At 38.7% G+C, this 22561-nt stretch overlaps 1 protein-coding gene across 4 annotated transcripts in view; it reads right to left on the reverse strand.

Moving 5' to 3' along the window:
- ACTR3B (actin related protein 3B) overlaps positions 1-22561 on the reverse strand; it is a 1280959-nt gene that overhangs the window by 889473 nt on the left and 368925 nt on the right. For 3 of the 4 annotated variants that reach the window (XM_044066887.1, XM_044066888.1, XR_006364220.1), the window contains exon 2: positions 18351-18406. In XM_044066887.1, coding sequence (XP_043922822.1) covers positions 18351-18406 — 56 coding nt within the window. Of the gene's footprint in view, positions 1-18350; positions 18407-22561 lie in introns of those variants that run through there. The other variant, XM_044066889.1, reaches the window with a different exon arrangement.

Genomic DNA, 22561 nt, shown 5'->3' on the forward strand with positions numbered 1-22561 from the left:
ATCCTGGCAGATCGATTCAGTGCCAACTTCACCCCTCTCACCCCTAAATGGCCCATCTCAATACCGGAAGATTGCCAAATTCCAGTAATAACGGCCACACAGGTACAAAACGCACTCTCTAAAGCCAAGAATACAGCATCCATGGGACCAGATGACATCCCGGGCTATGTACTACATGAACTACAATATGAACTGGCACCTCACCTAAGTGTCATGTTTAATCATAGCCTCACCTCAGGTTTTGTGCCCACTGAGTGGCGCAGAGCTACAGTTATCCCAATCCACAAGGGGGGATCCACCTTGGATCCTGGAAACTACCATCCATCAGTCTGACAAGCCTTATCTGCAAGGCCATGGAGCGTATTATCATGGAACTTATAAACAAAGACATTGGCAACCTTCAAACACTGGACCCCACCCAGTTTGGGTTTGTGAAGGGCCGATCTTGTCTCCTGAACCTGATTGACTTCTTTGAATCAGTCTCCAGAGCCATGGACAAGGGTACGGTGGTCCACACAGCCTATCTAGACCTTGCCAAGGCCTTTGACACCATCCCCCACTCTGGAATCATAGATAAACTTACTAAGTTGGGTATTAATCCCTATGTCACCCAGTGGGTTGCTAAATGGCTTACTGATAGAACCCACACTGTAAAAGTAGCCGACTCCAAATCCAGCTCTAGACAAGTGACAAGTGGAGTACCTCAGGGTTCAGTCCTGGGGCTGCTCTTGTTTGGCATCTACTTCTCTGAAGTACAGGTCAACACTAAGGGACTCTGGCTAACAAAGTTTGCAGATGACTGCAAACTGTGAGCCATTACTGAATCCCCAAATTATGTGGATACTCTACAAAAGGGCCTTACAGAAACAGATGCTTGGTGCCAGAGCCATGGGCTCAAGCTCAATGCCAAGAAATGTATTGTTATCCCCTTTGGGAAAAAACATGTATCCATGAATTACCATATAGGTGGCAGTACACTAAACACAGAAAGTGTGATAAGAGACTTAGGGACACAGGTGGACAGTGGTCTCACCTTCGATAACCACATCGCCACAACAGTCAGGAAATCCTTCTATGTGGCACACCTCATCACGAAGGGCTTTTCATCCAGAAAAAAGAAGGTCATTGTCCCACTGTACTCATCCCTCATTAGACCCATTATAGAATACAACGCCCCATTTGGTATGTACCTCTCAAGACATCTGCAACAACTGGAAAGGCCTCAGAAATACCTCACTAAAAGAATCACAGGCCTAAAGCAGATGCCCTACGCTGACCGCCTTAAAAACTCCAGCTATACTCTGTCGCATATCGTCTACTCAGAGGTGATCTCTGCTTAACATACAATGCCATGTCAAACCCAGAGCTGTTGGACATGCTACACTTAAAGAAATCCCAATCCCTCAGAGCTACACGCTCCAGGGATCTAAACCTTGTCATCACAATAAACAAAACATGCTGGAGGGATAGGTTCCTGACCCAGAGACTCCCCAGACTCTGGAATAGATTGCCCATACATGTCAAGCAGAGTGCCTCTTTGGACCTCTTCAAGAGGAACCTTGACGTTTGGATGGGAGAAAGGAAATTCACCCCAGGGATCACGTCAGTCGCCCTGCTAGACAGGGGTCCAGGAAAGTAAATAATGTGGGAAGAAATAGCCAGGGAATTGTTATGGCTAGGCTTGTATAGGCCCTAGGGCTGATAGCCTAGTACCAACCTATGAACCTATGAACCTAGAGTTACCAACCAGGCATTCTTGCCTAGCACAGGCAGTAGCTGTTGTAGAGTCAGCATCTTGAAATTTGGAATGTCCAGGAAAGTATTTAGAATGGATAAGTCCAGAATTGGACGCCATGATTTGTCTTTTCTGGGTACCAGGAAAATTCTTGAATAAAAACCTTGTCCTTTTTCCTTTTTTGGTACTAGTTGAATAGACCCCATATCCATGAGAGACATGACTTTTTTCTGGGCCTCTGGCCACTGATTTGGGGGCAAGTCTGGCCATCCGTTTGGAACTGGCAACGTGTGGAAATAAAATCTGTACCCCTGTGATACTATATTTAAGACCCACTTGTCCTGGGTAATTAGATGACAATTTTGAGCATGAAGTGCTAGTTTTCCCCCCAAAGGGACTGACAAAAGATAAGTGCTTGGAAATGGCAGAGGAAAGTAATTGAGACTGTTTATCGTAGGGTGGTGCTTTGCTACCTCCTGATTTGGAGGTGGAGGCACCCCATTGTTTTGTCCTGTAAGATCCTTGTGACTGAAACCTGGAGCCTTTGGAGTGTCTGGGTTTGCCCTGAGCGGCTCTGTTGGGTACTGGAAAGAACCAGTTCTTAGTAGGCCAGTGCCTACTGAACCTGGGTGGCTGTGCTTGCAAGAAATCTTTTACAGTTTGCATAGATTTAGCTTTGTCTTCCATCTTTTTTAAAACTTCTTCTGCCTTATTACCAAACAGACTGCCCTGCTATAAAGGAGCATCCAACAATTTAGCTTTAACATGATCAGGCAGATTTTGATCCTTGAGCCAAGCATGCCTTCTTATCACAGATCCAGTTACGGCGGCCCTGCAAGAGGCCTCCAAGTAATCAAAACCACATTGCAAAGTATACTTTTCAACTTGTTCAGCTGAATGCAATAAATCCTGTAACTTTTTATTTTCCACACAATCAGAAATCAACATCATTTTCTGTTTCAGTAAGCCCAGGACATGCTGTTGATATTTAAGCATATGAAATTGACATTTTAAAGCCCTGATTGCCAGGGTTGCAGACATATAAACCTTCTTACCCCATCTATCTAGTGCCCTGGAGTCTCTATCAGAAGGGGTAGGATTTTTAGCTGTAGAAGCCTTAACACCCTTGGGACCCTGAGAAATAGTTTCAGGGTCAGCAGTAGGATTTTTGAAAAGAAACTTGTGGGAGTAAGGAACCCTGTAATATCTGTCTGGCTTACTAGGAGCCAGAGGCAGGGAATCAGGAGCCATGCTGGATTCTGAGAAAACATCATCAACAATGTCTAAAACAGGAGGTATAGCCAAAGGCCTATGCTGAGGAAGAAGAAGAAAATCCCTAAGCATCTTTTTGGATTCTGAAATGTCCTGACTCTCCCAATGAAAATGTTCCCTTAAGGTATGCAAAGTCTCTCCAAAAGAAAAATCCTCAGGAGGAGAAGCAGAAGGGATGGATTCTTCTGCATCAGAGTCCTCATAAGGGGGGAAAGAAAATTCTTGATCAGAAGAGGAATCAGAAGAAATGGAAACCTGATCTGAAGATTCATAATCAGTGCCTTGCCTAGGCCTCTTAGCAGGAGGGGGTTGGAAACCCCTGATCAAGGAAATTAAATTCTCAGCCATTTTGATCATTTGTTTTTTAGGCATAAGGGCCTGAGCACGTGGCTCATGCGTCATTTTTTTAGACATAGTAGTTGGTTTTGGCTTTGTTTTCGATGATGGCGTCAGTTTAATATACAAATCTTTAGGCCTGAAAACAACCTCAGAAGCCGGTGCCTGCTCAGCGGCCCCAGACCCATCCAAGGGAGAGACATCCACGGGTTCAATACTAGAAGAATCTCATGGCATACTGGACTCCGACTGGGTCTCGGTAGAGGACTGCGACTCAAAAGTAGCGGGCACCAGGGACTGCAAAAGTGGCTCACTGAGTACCAGCGAACCGGCGACTGGCTTAGGAGGAGCTTTGTCATTGGTTCTGGACCTCGACGGTCTGTCTCTGTCCGTTTCTTTGCATTTTTTGTGAATTCCAGTAGTCAGATTGCTAACCAGTGACATTTCAGGATAGTTAAATCTTGAACCAAAGTATTTAGAAGCAAAAATGTACCGACGCTTAATAGTGTGTTGGTTAAATTTAGCACAAAACCGACAGCAAGGCATGTTGTGGTCAGGGCCTAGGCAAGGAATGCAGTACAAATGAAAATCCTTATGAGGTATTTGCTTCCCACAAGTAATACAATTATTAACTTTTACTGACATCGGTAAGGAGCAAGAAAAAGTTTCCCTAATGGGGTACTTAGCTTTAGTTTGAAGACTTCGGTTCTGAAACTCGAAAATGAAAATTTCAGGAGTCGGCCGACCGGCACTTGTGAACTGTTTTTGCTTTGGGCACCGCACAGCAAGAAAGACTGATTAAAATGGCGTCAGCTGCATGTTTTATACCCCTGACGACCTGACGTCATGGAAGAGGAGACAGCAACCGACGCAGGACCCAAGACTTTGTTATTCAGTCCGACTGAGGGCAACCTGCCAGCAGATTACCCAAATGTAATGACTGCAGCAGTGAAACACGAAGTACATTGAAGGTTTTCCAGCAGGCTATTAATGTACAAGTATTGCCTGCTGACAAATGAGTCCGGCTCATCACGGCAGTATATCAAGCTGCCGTGGAGATCAGACTGTAAAAAAAACTAACGTCTGCCACTATTTTATACTCGCTAAGCAGCAATTCTGCTGTTTAGGGAGCATTAAATGTAAAACACAAAAAAAGGAGAGAGACTGTGTGTGTGTGTGTGTGTGTGTGTGTGTGTGTGTGTGTGTGTGTGTGTGTGTGTGTGTGTGTGTGTGTGGGTGTGTGTGTGTGTGTCAGAGAGATTGAGAGAGTGAGAGAGAAAGCGACAGTGATCTTGTCTGACTGAATGCGTGTATGAAAGCAAAGGAGACTCTGTGTGTGTGTGTGTGTGTGTGTGTGTGTGTGTGCGTGCGTGCGTGTGTGTGTGTGTGTGTGTGTGTGTGTGTGTGTGTGTGTGTGTGTGTGTGTGTGTGTGTGTGTGTGTGTGGTGAGAGAGATCGAGAGAGAGTGAGATGATCTTGTGTGAGTGAATGTGTGTATGAAAGCAGAGGAGCCTGTGTGTGTGTGACAGATTGGGAGCGAGAGCGATCTTGTGTTACTGAATGTGTGTATGAAAGCAGGGGAGACTCTATGAAAGATTGAGAAAGAGAGTGACACTGATCTTGTGTGAGTGAATTTGTGTATGAAAGCAGAGAGGACTGTGTTTGTGCATATGTAGATGTGTAAAAGCAGAAGAGGCTGTGTATGTGTGCATGAGAGAATGGGCTGAATGTAAAATTGTTGTGTTTTACTTAATTATTATTATTTTAAGCACAATATTATTTTTTATATATGTTTGATGTCAAATGCTTTCTCCAACACCATTAACATACACTACAGCAAGTTTGAAACATTAGGCAGAGGAACTATTTTTACATTAAAAATATATAAAAAATAATATAGTACTTAAAAAAATAAATAAGCAAGTAAAACACAACAATTTTGCTGAGAGCTTATTCTCTTAGCTCAATAATGCCCTCCAGGGTGTGTGTTAATGTGTAATTAATGCCCTTCCAGGGATGTAGAGACTGATTACATCATGGTTTCAATTAGTCAAGTCAGGAAAGGATGATTTACTTCTGATTTTGATTTTACTCAGGTTAAAGATAATAGTTTCATGATCTGTGTAATTACAGAGTGTACAACCATGGGTAGGAAGTATAAAGATTATAGATTTGTTGATCTGATATCTAAGATCCAACCAATTCTTGTGGAAATGCTGAGAGATAATTAATACTGAGAAACAAAACCTTCAGCTAACAACCACCATGGCGCTAATAAAGGCTACCTGATACAGTATATAAAATACGATTTATTCACGAACCAAAAAATAACATAAAACAGATTTAGCACTTTAATTTCCTACCCAGAAACTTCATGTGAATCTACAAACCAAGTTCCTACATCAATTTAAAAGGCAGTTGTCTCACAATCATGGGTTAAAAATTGCAACATTTAACCAATCACAGTTTAAAATAGCATCAAGTTTATTAACATTAGTGGTTCCTGACCACTGAATGCACTATTCCTATTGCATTAAACCTTTTAGCTGTTAATCACATATAAAGCACATATAAAACATAACAACTATGTAGTGTATACAAAAATGTATAGACAAGAAATGTAGTGTATACAAAAAAATGTATGTGCATATCAAAAATCCAATTATGTATAATATAATATAATATAATAATAAAATAACAATAAAATGTACACTTACAGTACTTACTCATATATTCTTCTACAGCTTATGTGCCCTAAGTTTTAAGGCCGGAGTCAGTGAAATATGGTTGTTTAATCCAGGGGAAAAACACAAGCATGCTTGGTAAAGATGGGAATCACTGAGCAGATGGCTGCAGCATGAATGCCATCGACACATTCCAAAAGCACAAGCTAGGTTAGACAACTTCCCTAATGGAGTACCCGTACCCACTGTCTACATTAGTAAAGGAGCGATTCACCTTCTGATGACACAGCGCTGTGCACTGTGTCAGATGCTCAGAAAGAATCTGTTTAGCAGCTGGTGGGTCTGTTTTCCCTAGACTGAAGGAAATAAATAACTGGCATATTTTTTCTGAACTTGGCTAATACTGTATGAGATATGTACCCTTTTCTGTTCTGCAACTCTAGAAAGAAGACAAAAAGATGGATAAACTGCTACAGGGACAGCACTGAAACCATACTAAATGTGTGTGTGTGCGTGTGTGTGTGTGTGTGTGTGTGTGTGTGTGTGTGTGTGTGTGTGTGTGTGTGTGTGTGTGTGTGTAGATGCACGTGTATAAAGTACCCATCACATGTAGCATGTGTGCTCATTTCATGCCATCTACTCATCAAATGAAGCACTTGTTTTAATGCAAGATGTACTTTGTGATCAAATGACTGCATATGTTGAACAGGCAAACACAGTAGTAAACTGTAAACCACTAAATAGAATAAGATCTGACTGGCAGAATGCCCATTGGTACACATGGTTGCATTTTGGCAGCACTGAAAGCAGATGCTCCTTATGATGCCTGTGTGTTTGTAAAATGTGCACATATTATAGCTAGATATGCAGATAACCTGTAAATATGATATCCAGCCACGGCTGACAATGTCAATAGTATATGTACTAGCATCCATCCTACTCTTGTATGTCAATCACACAGCCATATCAGGGATGGTCTTTATTGCTGAGTTGCCATGAAAGAATACTAATGCCCCTTCTGCTTGAAAACGTGTGTTGGCCTACGACCATTACCCATATTTTCAACCAAAATCTGGATGTTATCTTATGTCTCCAAATATGATCTCATGTGATTATCTCCTACTTTTTATCACAAATGCCATGTTGCCTTCCCCTGCTAACAGCTAGTTACTGTGTGATCCTGCTGCCTCCAGTAGTGCCGTCTCCTTCTTCATAAGGTTCACCATCTATGTGCTTCCTCTTTTATGTCCATGGAACTCTTTTACTGATGCAGTATGAAATCGGACCCCTGCCAATGGTTTTCAGTACCAGAAACAAATCTCTGGATGGCATGTCCTATACATGTGCCATTAATCCTACTCATGTACTGTGTTGCAGTACTTACCATCACATTATGCACTCCACCTGGATACACAATGATTGCACTGTTTGTCATAGCTAGTCTGCAGTGACAGTAAGTCGCATACAGTATAGATATGTCACCCTATCCTCCTGCCTCTGTTGCTGGTCTGCTAAATATGCAGATTAATTCCAACATTACCTCTTCATATATATTTAGCACTGCATGAACACAATGCTTTTACAATGAAATGTCAAACAGCAACCAACAGCAGCGCAGTCATGTATGAAACAACATACTGTGTACAGCATATACTTACACTTTTGACAGAATAATGTCACTCTAGTCTGGTATAGCCATAAGCATGTTACCAGAGGTATGCTGTGAGTGTTGTACTACACCATGGTTGAACACTATACTCTTTAATGTATTCCATCAGTAACTATGTCCCAGTACATATTGCAGCTAAAATATGCTAGCTTCTTCTTTTTCTTTCGGCTGTTCCCGTTAGTGGTCTCCACAGCAGATCATCTGTTTCCATTTCTTCCTGTCCTCTGATCTTGCTCTGTCACACCAACCACCTGTATGTCCTCTCTCACCACATCCATAAACCTTATCTTAGGCCTTCCTCTTTTCCTGTTACTTGGCAGCTCCATCCTTAGCATCCTTTTCCAACTATACCCAGCATCCCTCCTCAGCACATGTCCAAACCAATGCAGTCTCACCTCTCTGACTTTGTCTCCAAACCGTCCAACCTGAGCTGACCCTCTGATCCACCACACCCAGTGCAAATCTTAACATCTTTAACTCTGCCACAACCAGCTCTAACTCCTGCCTTTTTGTCAATGCCACCGTCTCCAACTTATATAACATAGCTGGCCTCACTACCCTCTTATAGACCTTCTCTTTCACTCTTACTGGTACCCATCTGTCACAAATCACTCCTGATACTCTTCTCCAACCACTCCATCCTGCCTGTATTCTCTTCTTTACCTCTCGTCCACACTCACCATTACTCTGAACTGTTGCTCCCAGCTACGTAAACACATCCACCTTCGCCAGCTCTACACTGTGCATCCTCACCATTCTTCTATCCTCCCTCTCACTCACACACATAAATTCTGTCTTAGTCCTGCTGACCTTCATTGCTCTCCTCTCTATAGTATATCTCCACCTCTCTAGGGGTTTCTCAACCTGTTCCCTACTCTCACTACAGATCACAATGTCATATCATAGTCCACACAGACTCCTGTCTGATCTCGTCTGTCAACCCTGTCTATCACCATTGCAAATAAGAAAGGGCTCAGAGCTGATCCTTAATATAATCCCACCTCCATCTTAAATGCAACCATCACTCCCACCACAGACCTCACCACTGTCACACTACCCTCGTACATATCCTGTACCACTCTTACATACTTCTCTGACACTCCCGACCTCCTCATACAATACCACAACTCCTCTCTAGACAGCCTGTCATATGCTTTCCCTAAGTCCACAAAGACACAATGCAACTCTTTCTGATTTTCCCTATACTTCTCCATCAACACTCTCAGAGCAAACATCGCATCTGTAGTGCTCTTTCCCGGCATGAAACCATACTGCTGATCACTAATCATCACCTCCCTTCTTAACCTAGCTTCCACTACTCTTTCCCATAACTTCATGCTGTGACTGATCAATTTTATCCCTTTGTGGTTACTACAGCTCTGTACATCACCCTTATTCTTAAAAAATCGGTACCAAATCTACTCATCAGGCATCCTCTAACTTTTCAAGATATCATTAAATAATTTGGTTAAAAACTCCACTGCCATCACTCCTAAACACCTCCATGCTTCCACAGGTATGTCATCTGAACCAACAGCCTTTCCATTCTTCATCCTCTTCATAGCTATCCTTACTTCATCCTTGCTAATCCATTGTACTTCCTGATTCACCATACCCACATCATCCAACCTTTTCTCTCTCTCATACTCTTCATTCATCAGCCCCTCAAAGTACTCTCTCCATCTGCTCAACACACTCTCCTCGCTTGTATGTTTCCCTCATTATCCTTTATCACCCTTACCTGCTGCACATCTTTACCAGCTCAGTCCCTCTGTCTAGCCAATTGGTACATGTCCTTTTCTCCCTCCTTAGCATCCAATGTTTCATACAACTCTCCATACGCCTTAACCTTAATCTTTGCCACCTCTCTCTTTACCATGTGTCTCATCTCCTTATCCTCATGTCTACTTTCTTCATCTCTCTGACAATCCCACTTCTTCTTCGCCAGCCTCTTCCTCTGTATACTCTCCTGTACTTCCTCATTCCACCGCCAGGTCTCCTTATCCTCCTTCCTCTGTCCAGATGTCACACCCAGCACCTTTCCAGCAGTCTCCCTTACTAGTTCTGGTGTAGTTTTCCCAGTTATTCGGTAACTCTTCATTGTCACTCAGTGCCTGTCTTAACTTTTCCCTGAACTCCACCTCACAATAACACTTTTTCAACTTCCACCACTTGATCCTTGGTGCTGCCATCACACTCCTCCTCCTCTTCTTGATCACCAACATCATCCTACAGACCACCATTCTATGCTGCCTAACTACACTTTCCCCTGTTACCACTTTACAGTCTCCAATCTTCTTCAGAATGGCACTCCTGCATAGGATATAATCTACCTGTGTGCATCTTCCTCCACTCTTGTACATCACCCTATGATCCTCCCTCTTCTTAAAAAAAACCCTTAGAGCCACACGCTCGAAGGACTTGAACCTCAGCACAGAAATAAATAGAACTTGCTGGAGGGACAGGTTCATAACCCAGAGGCTCCCTTCGCTCTGGAATAGAATTCCAGTTCATGTGAGGCAGAGCACCTCACTGAATCTCTTCAAGAAGAATCTCGATAGGTGGATGGGGGATCGTAGGTTTGTCCCAGGGATTACTCCCGTGTCACTATTAGACAGAGGCACAGTAAACTAAACCTTAAAAAGGGCACAGTATACTCAAATCAAGGGGTGGCGTAAGCCATACAGAATCGGGCTAGGCTTATAATTGCCCCAGGGCAGATAGCCTAGTATGAACCTATGAACCTATGAACCTAAATACATATTCACCACAGCCATGTCTATCCTTTTCGTAAAATTCACTACCATCTGACCTTGTGCATTCCTCTTCTTAACACCATACCTACCCATCCCTTCCTCATCCCCTCTGTTCCCTTCACCAACATGCTCATTGAAATCTGTTCCAGTCTCCACTCTCTCACCCATGGGAACCTTCACCACCACTTCATCCAACTCACTCCAAAATTTTTCTTTCTCAACCACCGCACACCCAAATTGCGGAGCATATGCACTAACAACATTCATCATTACATCAATTTCCAGCTTCATAAACATCACTCTACTGGACACTCTTTTCACCTCTAAAACACTCTTGGTATACTGTTCCTTCAGGATAACCCCTTCCGCATTTATCCTCCCATTCACACCATGATAGAACAATTTGAACCTGCCTCCAAAACACCTGGCTTTACTCCCCTTTCATCTGGTTTCTTGCATGCGCAATATATCACCTTTCCTTCTCTCCATTATATCAGCTAGCTCTCTCCCTATACCAGTCATACTGCCAACATTCAAAGTTTCTACCCTCACTACCACACTCCTAACCTTCTTCCTATCTTCCTGCCTTCAGGCATGCCTTCCCCCTCTTCTTCTTCTCCTTCGGCCAACAGTAGCCCAATTTCCGTGGCTAACAGTACTGGTGGCGGTCACTGTTAACCCGGGCCTCGACTGATCCAGTATGGAAATCTGTGTTGTTGTCCGTGTAAGTCATTTGGCAAACGTTTTCCACCAGATGCCCTTCCTGACGTAACCCTCCACATTCATCCAGGCTTGGGACCGGCACAAGGAAATGCACTAACTTGTGCATTCCCAGTGGCTGGGTTAGCTAAATAAAAATAAAATAGCTAAAATATGTTATATTACTTATTTTTTACAGCAACGTGTCCATTCAAACAAAGAAATACATACATACATAGTTGCCTCAGAAATTAATATGCCCAGATCTAAGTGAAAGCTGCCATCCGGACTCTAAAACTCATTCAGAAAATGAATTAGTTAAATTAGTTTTGATGATACTGTGACAAGACCTACCTTTAAAAAGATACAATGGCAAGTAAGCTGGGGTGGAGCCAGTATGCTGATCATGAACAATATGGGTTAATATGATATCCATGGAGACATATCGCTAGTTAAAGCATGTACCACAGGATAGTCCACATATGTAGTGTATTGCACAATGCAGATTAACTCTGTATGAGGTAGACTGTCACATTTAACTTTGCATAATATTACATGTTTGTGATTTATTCTGCTAATAGGTAACACTAAGACATGCAAACTATTAGCACGTGGTATTTGTTACAGAAAAGGAACACTACAAAAGACATATTTCCGGAGGGTACCATTTTCACATGGGGCAAAAACTTTTAATTGTACTTATAGGTATCTTTGGTGACTATCATATCACATCCTATTTGCTATTATTCTTGTTTGTACAGCATAGCTACATGTTTGTACAGCATAGTTGCATGCTGATAACACTGCCCAGTGAATCCTAACTGACTGTGGAAGGTCATGACTTCAGATACAGAGTCATCTAAAATAGTGGGAAATGTTATATTAAATATGCAGAGCATTAAGAACCAGAATGTGCAATATATAAAACATGCATATGGAAAGCAAGTCATCACCATCATCTTTATTTTTTCTTTTGTCTTTTTCTCAGTAAATGTATTTTTATTGTTCAAATTTAGCAATTTATACTTGTCTAGGAGAAAAAATGCTACGTTAGTAACTATGTATGCATCTTGTTCATTAGTGTACATATGTTTAACATGTCAAAATCTTTTAAATGTGTGTGTGGTGTGTGTGTGTGTGTGTGTGTGTGTGTGTGTGTGTGTGTGTGTGTCTGTGTGTGTGTGTGTGTGTGTGTGTGTGTGTGTGTATGTATCACTTCTGTGTCACTGTTACACAGAGGCACAGTATACTAACCTCGAAAAAGGGCATAACAAAATTAATTTAAAATGGGTGGCGAAAGCCAAACACACTCTGGCTAGGCTTATAAATGCCCTAGGGCAGATAGCCTAGTATGAACCTATGAACCTATATATATATATATATATATATATATATATATATATATATGCGAGTGTGTGCGTGTGTGTGTGTGCGTGTTTCCTTCATAGTAAATATGAAATATCAAATTCTGAAGTGCTAGAGCACAAAAGGTTAATTTCCAACCTTTTGAAAATTAAACAAAAGTAAATTAAACAATTTTTTGTGCCCTCTACCACATTATATACCAACTCCAAGATCGTATTACGATCTCTGCTGTAGCCCAATCCCAGACATAAAAAAGCCAGCTTGCACGATCAGCTGATTTTCAGTAAATACAAACCAGCTTTTCTTCCCTTTGAGAAAAGGAGCTTTGAACCAATCACCAAACATTTAGTTAATATATATTATATTTTCTTGTTTATCTATATGCTGTTGTTGTTGCTTTTTGGCCCAGGCTATGACTGATAATGGTCCAGTGCTTTGAGACCAGTTCATTTACCCAGTTAAAAAAAGGAAATAAATAAAATACAAACTACATTATATCTGATTTCTGTTTTTCAGAATTTTCAGTACGATGACATTAGGTTAATAAGCCAGCCTGCAGTCAAATCCTACAGCATGCGTCATGGAAACATAACCAATGCATTAGATTTTTTACAGTCATGTTCCACAGAATAGGATGCATACTTTGAGAAGAGCACTTCTGTCAAATACCAAAGACTTAATTAATACTGATTTCATAAATGTTAACTCTATCCTTATTAAGGAATGAAGGTTCATTCCTGAAACATTAAAAAATAAGCATTTTGAGAAGTTAAGTCAGAGAGATTCTACAAAGTGCATAATGACTGATGATCTTCTTGAGAAGAATACAGAAGTGTAGATTCTGCTGCATGCTACAAAGATGCTTGAACCTGGAGCTAAAGTTAAAAAAAAAAACTCCTTAACGAAATAATTGGACACAATAAATGAACCATTTGACATTAGGAGCAGCACCTCTTTTACCTAGAGGTTTTGCCTTAAATTATGATGAATCAAAAGTCAGATATATGTAGTCACTGCAGTTTGTAAACAGATTTAAGCTAATCAGATTAAACATTATGCATCTTATCAACAAAAAAATTAAACACTAGTTCAATGAAAACACAAATTACATAGATTACTATTTCCTGCACTCAGCCTAAAAGCCATTTAGGAATGCAGACTCCCCTATCCCAGCAATTAATTTTCCATCACCAGCTCATCAATCAAGAAACCTTTTAAATTGTTCTAGAGAAATACTTATACACAAATTATTCCACAGTACTATCTCAGCTTGAGTAACAACAGTTTCTCTCTCCCTAGTTCAATTTACATGCATTCAGCATTCATGTTAGTATATCTATTGTTATATGACTTACTTGACATAGAATAACCCAGCCATATCTTTCCACTCATTAGTCTGCAGGAGATACTAAATATGTTTAACATTCACAGTCTATCATTATAACTGTTTTTTTTTAACACTGGGAATTCTGCACGTAGGCTTGCACTGTACCAGTTCCAATATCTTAACATCTTTGTGATATCATGAACACAATACACCATACTATTCAATGATTGGTTAAGTCAAAGAAGTATAAACAGTAGATATCAATTTGGGATCACCTAATGGAACAAATTTTAATGCAAGACTTATTATTAATGATCTAGCTTTAATCAAGGATGCAAGTCCTATCAATGTTATGTTATTCTTAATAGTAATCCTTAGGTATCTAGCAAAGGATACATCCAACAAGGGATGTCAAGGAACAAAATACATAATGCCATATTTGCTGTGACTCTACCTAAGACTAGTTTGCTAGCTCGTGTTTTTATTTCCCCAAATATATGTTTAATATGTCAAAATATTTTCATGATATTACTATAATTCTTAGTTTACAGTTGTCAGCAAAATAAGAGCTCCATCCTCCACTAAACATTGTAAAGGTAGAAAATGCATAACCAGAGAATCTAGGGTTCCAGTGGGAACTGTAATAAGTTCAGAGAAATGACCAAGAATTGTATCCCTTTGTTTCCATTATCTGAGACAGTTTTGGTCCCACCATAGAATATAATGGTTACATCATAAGTATGAAGAATATTAATTCCATTATTATGGGACAAGGTGTCAAAAAACATATCAAAGTCACTAACCGTGATGACAATTAATACCCCAAGCCCAGGGATACATTAATGGCTTCATAAAAATCAATTAGGTTGTTAAGAGGTGATCTAGCAGCCTTAAATCCATGTAGATATATGCCAGGAAAGGGTGAATAAAAACCACTAGTTTCAGAATATCAACCAGCCAGTTCTCAAATTTGCCTAAAATATATATCAGGCTTCTGCACATATAATTCTGTACTTTATTTTGGTCTTCCTTCTTAAAAACAGTATTACCAAGGCATTTCTAATTCAGTGGAACTGAGCCTGTCCTTAGCACAGAGTTAAATATGATCAACAAAGACTCAAACAGAACTTCTTTAAGCATACAAATGAATTGTCCAGGCAACTGATCAGGACCCACCTTTATGTATTATTTACCCTTTTCTATTATTTTTTTACAGTGGAACATATGATCATAGGACAGCTGCCCAATATCAGTGCTCGCTTTACTAGAACAATTGTGGAATGAAAATCTTTTGTACTGAAAATAAAATGGTCATTAAGCATGGTAATCATCTCTTAATGGTGATTTGCCATCTTGTTACTGAAGTTGCAATAGTATTGTGGAATCACTTGTAGATGTAAGGTTAAGCATGTCTATAAAGCGATTTAAAAGGTTAGTTGCCAGATGAGCTGCTGATGGAAAATGTATTGCTGAGATGGGAAGTCTGCATTCCTAAATGGCATTTTACCCGAGCACTGGAAATCATAACCTACACGCAGATTTTTGCCTTGATTTGAACTCAAATATTTAATTTTATATTTTATTGTCTGGTGAAATAGCACTTAGTGAGTTGCTTAGTGATTCATATTTATATTTCTAAATCATACTTGTATGTCTTTCTTACAGTTTATTCTTATTTATCTGTTTGCAGCAGTGGCGACTCAAGAGATCACACTCCTTGTGGCCATTGGATTTTAAATTTAGATAATTTATCTGTGGGCAGTGACAAAGAGCTAAAGACTATAGGCCCTCCCCTCAGTGGTGACTAAACTTAGTCACAACATTTAAAAAGTGTCCCTTCCTCCATCAGTGAATTTATGCAGAAGTCTGCATAACTGTGAACCTATCAATTGTTACTCTTTACTAACAGAAATGCAACTTTTACATGTCCTCAAGAGAAAGCAATCACCTTAACCCATAAAGTAGTAAATAAAATATTACTTGATAAAGCTGTGTAAACGCTGACATAATGATTTATTATTTTATTTATTTTGCATTTGTTAACCGGGTTGGTCCAGCTGGGTAAGAATTTACCCTTTTTCAGTGGAGACCCGAGGGGAAAAGCCCCAAATAGACATACAAATACATACAAATAGAGACAAATTAACAATATTAAAGAGCAAAACAATCTTATGGATACAATGGATAAGAAGGACATTATGTACTCAATGGAATAGTACATAGCTATATGTACAAAAAGTGTAGTAATAGGTTGTAACAGGAGAAACAACAATAATAATGAACCAGGAAATCAACTTTATTAGTTAAGTCCAATGAATTAGTCTTTCAAAGCAGTTATTTCAAGAATCTAAGTGAAACAGTGAGAAAACTTAAGTAATGGACCAACACCAACCTAACTACAATAAACTCTAGTAAAGTTCAACAACTGAAGGGGATTAATCTTATCAAACTAAGAAACCATAGCACTAGTTTAGTGACTCGGGAAAGCCTACTGCAAGTCATACTAAAAGCAGGGATGTAGTAGCCTAAGTACCTCACAGAGTTTTAAGTGTATATAAAGAAACACACACACACACACACACACACACACACACACACACACACACACACACACACACACACACACACACACACACAGGCGAAAACCACAAATGGAATGACTTGACTAAATGTTAAACCACAAACTTAGCAAAAAGTTGGGTATAACTACTGTAAAGTGCACGGTCACCAGTAGAACAGACAAACCTCACTTTTGCATTTCCCACTATTTCACATTGGTTAAGCTCATCACACTATACTGCAAAGACTTATATTTTGCATATTTCTATCATGTATAATACACGATTGCTATGCACTCACAACTGATTTCATCAAGCAGAGTTTAAATCAAGACAGACAGGCACCATTCATACTTATCAGTACTAATGATGAACAGTAAAATAAAATAAGTATATCCTAATTGAGAAACATTTTTAAAAGAAAGCTGATAAAACAAGTGGGGGAAACAGTAAAAACAGTCCTTACATTGCTGTTAGAAGAACAGTGAACGCAGCTATTACAACCACGCACACAGTAGCACACATGATTGAATACTTTTACCCTGAAAGAATGAAAAAGTAGAGCCACTACAAGCGCAGTTTAAATACAGAGATTAATTGGCATGCCAATGAGCATATAAATTCAGCAATAAAATAAAATAAGCTATGTCCTGCACAATGGATGTTTTTAAAAAATGCTGACATTGCAAGCAGGGAACAAAGTGAAAGAGTATAGCTTCTTGCTGCTCTTAAAACAGCAGCTAATACAGCTACTACAACCACACATATTACAACATGAGGTCAAATACTTGTACCTCAAAGGAGTGCAAAACAGTACTTCATATAAAGCATTTTTATAGAATGGTATTCAATCATTATAGTAAAACCTGATCAGTTGAAGCCCATTCAGTAGGACCCGCTGATTAAGTTGTGTTACAAGAGTTTTAAATTGCAATTTCTTTATGAGATTTGATGTTCTCAGAGTTAGCTATAATAACCAAGGAAAATGGGCAGATTATCCCTCCATGGGAAGTGCCGGGTGTGAAACACTTCACAGATTATTATATTTTTAAAAGATCTGCTGCTTAACATGATAGCTGTGATTGAATAGGCCTCAATCAGTTGGCCCTTGGCTGACCATGCTTTCTTCATAAAAAATACATTAGGCACATAAATGAATATATTTCATAGATGAGCTGATGCATCTTTTTACAAAGGATTAAGTATTGCACACATAATATGGAGAATGATGAAGAAAACAGAGAACAGCAGGCATTTCATGCATGCTTACAGTTTGATATATAAGCCAAATACTGTACAAAATAACTGACTTCCTAAATTATTGCCAGGGATGGCCAACAAGATTCCATACAGAATACAGGTAGAATAATTTGTAACTGCAAACAAATGTACATTAAAGCAAATATGCACCAGGCTGACTTATTTCTGCATAAGCACATTAGAATCCATCATCCAGGTCAGCGTTTCAGAGAGTATGAACTGTTGGTCACCATTCTGATTTGATGGTACCAGGTACTGATGCTACATAATGTAATACATCTGACTCTTAAACTACCCAAAAATAAATAAACAAATAAATGTAATCATTAATTAATAACATACAGACAGACTGTCACTCACACTCCAAACTGCGACTGACAGGCAGATCCGTTGACTATTAAACAAAAATTAAGAACAGTGGGTTACTTAAACATTTCATGTAATCTAATTGCTGGATGCACAGATAATCTTCTCTGAGCTTCATTTTCAGTGTCTACCTGTCATGCAGTTACACTGTCTGTCTCTCATGCAGTTTCAAGTATGTACAGGAATAGATGTTTATCAGACTGCAACTTGTTAATAAATCATTTTGGATTATCTATACATTTGGAAATGTAAGGTAAAAATAATAAACGTCTTGTCACATCATAAAATGAAACTGGTGTGAAGAAAAAAGAAATATTACTCACATGATGGGATTATAAATTGAGGTTCTGTATTTCCAGCATACCCGAGTTTTGTATATCTGCAAACACATATACATAAATAAGAATACTGGAAAATGTAAACAACCATTTGTACAGCTGCAAACTTTCATGAATAAACAATGAATTTCCTTAGTCATAAAAACAGAACAAAAGGAAAAATAATGTACATAAATGAGAGTAATTTCATCAGTACTATGCAGATTCCTGAATGCATTTCATTTCATGAACTATAAAACAAAAAGTGCACACCAGGTAACCCGTAAAGCAAATGTTGTAGCACTTGGCATATTTAAATCATAAACATTCTTGAATATGAAGTTGTGGTCATGCTAATTTTAACAGGACATTGTAGCTCATATTTAGGTCAAATAATTGAAGGATCCAGTGGAAAAGTAAAAAAAATTACTAGCAAAAATAATAATATAATGTTAATAATGGAAATATTTATGGGGATGATCACTGGTCACAACAAATGAGTTGAAGATAAGTTAACAACATGAGAAAATTGTCAGATGGGTCACAAAACTACCGAATGCATAATACAAACATAACTAGTAGAAAACAGGAAGTCTCTTCTCACTACACACAGGAGAACTGAGAAACGTCCATCTTAGTATTAGGTAAAGTTTTCTTGTCTAGTACATAGACATAACAGAAAAATTTAAAATACAGTAAAAAGGTACAGTATATCCATCAGAAGTTTGTATGAAAAGTGACTGAAACACTCGATTTCTTTTTTTTTTCAATTATTTTTTCTGAAAAGGGAAGATAATGTTATAATTAAGACAACACTATACTACGGAACAATAACATAGACAAGTACACCTTGTAAGAATTCTCCTGGAGCCTGCAGTCAGTGAGATGGTCTTTTCAAAATCCCCTGTGCTGGCTTGATCTTACTCATTACTGACATTCCAAATACTCACTTCCACATCCTTCCTTCCATAAAAAGTGGGTTTAACACCTTTTTTACCTTTCCCAGTGTATTTGCATTAGGGACACTGGGTGAAGATGGAACCCTTCTCAATAGCTCCCTTTCTTTCTTGGACAACCACAACTTCTTAATTACAATTTTACTTTTCTTTTCTGCCATTAAATGTTGAGAGTTTGCAATACCTTAGTGGTGATGTTTTGGATTAACTTTACTACCCTTTTTTGGGTAACCTCAATATACTCATTTAAGTTTGCATTTTAAATTCTGTATACAAGCTATATAGCTTTACCATGCTCCTGGAATTAATTATTTTTTTACTACAGTGTAGACTTTTTTATTTCTACTTAGTACATGGTCTACATATTAAAAAAGTTCCCTGTATAATTAATATGTAGACCACATTTAATTATACACTATTGTTCTAACCTGAATTCTTCTATTTTCCAGAGTTGTAGCTCCACCTACCTAGTCAATAAATAAATAAATAAATAATTAAATAAGCGCATTATAAACACCTTACTATTTCATGGGAATTAAGGGACCCAGATATGGTAACATCTTTCAGAAACAGACATCCAAAATCAAAATGCTAAAAAGTGAAGACAGAGACTGGGTAGCACACAGTAAAAATTAAGGAATTTTTTTTTTATATTTTTAAAACTACAATTATGGAATGGTATGCAAATTACATTAAACAGTCTTAAAAAAGAGAATGTTGACCTAAAAGCAATTACAGTGCAAAGATGCATAGGACAGACCTGAGGCATTTTAAAGGACAATTTAGACTGTTAACCTAACAGGATCTGCATTCAATAGCCAGGTAATCGGTCTTTACCTACTGCCAAGAAATATGTTTCTAAGAGGAAAGCACATTTCTTTGACTACTGAAAGACAAACTACTATGACTTCCCTTACAAGTAGATAAATGGAAATTGTTTTTAAAATAGGCCAGACCAGATTACAAGTACATAAATAAAATTAAAATTTATTGTAATGGTACCAAGTACAGGTTAATTTGCACTTAGTGGATACTGCATCTGACAGCAGACTAACGGCTATAACCTGACACAAGAACTACCCAGCAGCAGCCTTCAGATTCAGTATTTGTCATTGCTATATGTCTTCTTTATTTACCCTATGGTAGTAGTAGGCAAATTGACTCAAAGGTAGCACACAGCCCACAAGAAGCAAGGGTCTTGATAAGCATTATACCTGTTTTTCTCCCCGTAGCTATACAGCACCAGTTTGATCTCCAGTGTTTCACAGCAATAATGATCTTCATAGTCTCCAAGTGAAGGTATGTAAAGTAGATCCCTTGAGCTGGTTCCATTAAACAGCTCACAGGATGTGTCTTCTTGGGACAGATGATTAACAATGATGTGAAGTTGAGTCAGATGATTAACAGTGAAGTGATGTCCCTTTATTGATTGTGCCAATTGTTCCCAGCTAGCCACTGCCATTTTGTGCCTTCAACCCTATCCACAACCTGCATTAGGTATGCACTGAAGTCAGGCTATCATGAACACTGATAAGAGATGTCTGCTAATAGCATACCCCAATTCTAAATAAAGACAATGGCTTATCAGGACCGCCACAATACATTCAGTATTGGGGACTGTTACTCAAAATCTAGTCCAAGCCTTCTAAGCAAGAAAGCAATCTCTACAATGTCAAATAAACCTTGCTTCAACCCATTCTGTAATAAGCTGGATAAATCATCATCATCATCTTCCTTTCAGCTTATCCCGGTTAGGGGTCGTCACAGTGGAACAACGGTCTGCAAAATGATTGGCAGTGGAGTTTTCCGGTGTTGAGTTGCCAGCCCGGCACGCAACCTTCAACAGAAGGCACGCACATGCACACACTCACACCTAGGGCGAATTTAGATTGTCCAATCCACTTAAAGCATGTCTTTGGGATGTGGGAGCAAACCAGAGCACCCGGAGGAAACCCACGCGACCACAGGGAGGACATGTAGACTCCGAACAGAAGGCACCTCAGCTGAGAATTGAACCGGATAACCTCTTGCTGTGAGGCAGCAATGCTAACCGTTGCACCACCGTGGCCACCCAAATAAGCTGGATAAATAATTATGCTATATGACAAGCCATCTCTATGCATTTTAAAACTTCTTCAAGTTATTTAATACCTTTCTAGAAGCAAGGTATACATCTAGAAAATGAACACAGTTTTGGACATGTATAAAATATTTGTTAAATAGTTATATTTTTAAATAACTCTTGCTAGAGTCAATATAGAAACCATGCATTTCTCATAGTGAAAAACAGGATAGTTGTTTACTTTATGGAGTCATGACAGCCTTCAGTTGTCTTCTGAATAAAAGTATCTTAAAATAAAATAGAACAGCATTAAGCATTGTTCCCTTACATCAAAAATATAAAAAAGTATAGTTCATATTACAGATGTTTCAAGAAAATTATTTCAGACTCTCCCCAACCAAACCTTACCATGACTGGTGCATTAGGCATGAGCCTTTCACAGTCATTGTTTTGCATGTAGGAAAAGACAATATCAGTGTATGCAGCTAGGAATGAAGTGTTCTACCAGTAAAACCAAAAACAAATAATAATAATAATAATTCCAAGATTTCTTCGAAAATATACTATGATAAGAGATTCTAAATCCTAAAATGAAGTTAAACACAAACTAATTTAAAGCAAACAATTATTTGTTATTACAAAAGCTTGGGTTACAGGTTGCAACTATGGCAGATCTCAGAAAAACAGCTATACGGATCCCAAGCACTCCACTAAAATAGACCAAATTGCAAAGAACGTTAAAAATAATAAAAAGTTTAATGTTAAGTGTACAATTGTAAAAATCCACTTTTCGTCGAGTGAAAATCACTCAACTTCTTCAGATAAAACAGGTAAACTGACATCTATTTCAAAATACAGATGCCCTAATATAGGTTACAAGTTAAGTCACATGGGTAACTTAATAACAATGTAACAGTGACCATATAAAGATGTATATAGTTATACGGGCAAATTAAAAAATACCAAAAACGTTATGACAAAATGGTATTTACATATATATATATATATATATATATATATATATATATATATATATATATATGTATATATGACAATATTGTATGTGTGTGTATAAAATAAGTAAATATTAACTCAGTTACTCATCTAATGATTACTAAAAATGTAACCTTAAATTACTAAACCATACCGTAGTTGTTGCTATTACAACCACATTTAAACTTGCTCCCTCGTAAAGGCTC

This window comes from Protopterus annectens, chromosome 3.part1 (assembly GCF_019279795.1).
Source record: "Protopterus annectens isolate FY-2018-M chromosome 3.part1, PAN1.0, whole genome shotgun sequence".
Lineage (NCBI taxonomy): Eukaryota > Metazoa > Chordata > Ceratodontiformes > Protopteridae > Protopterus > Protopterus annectens.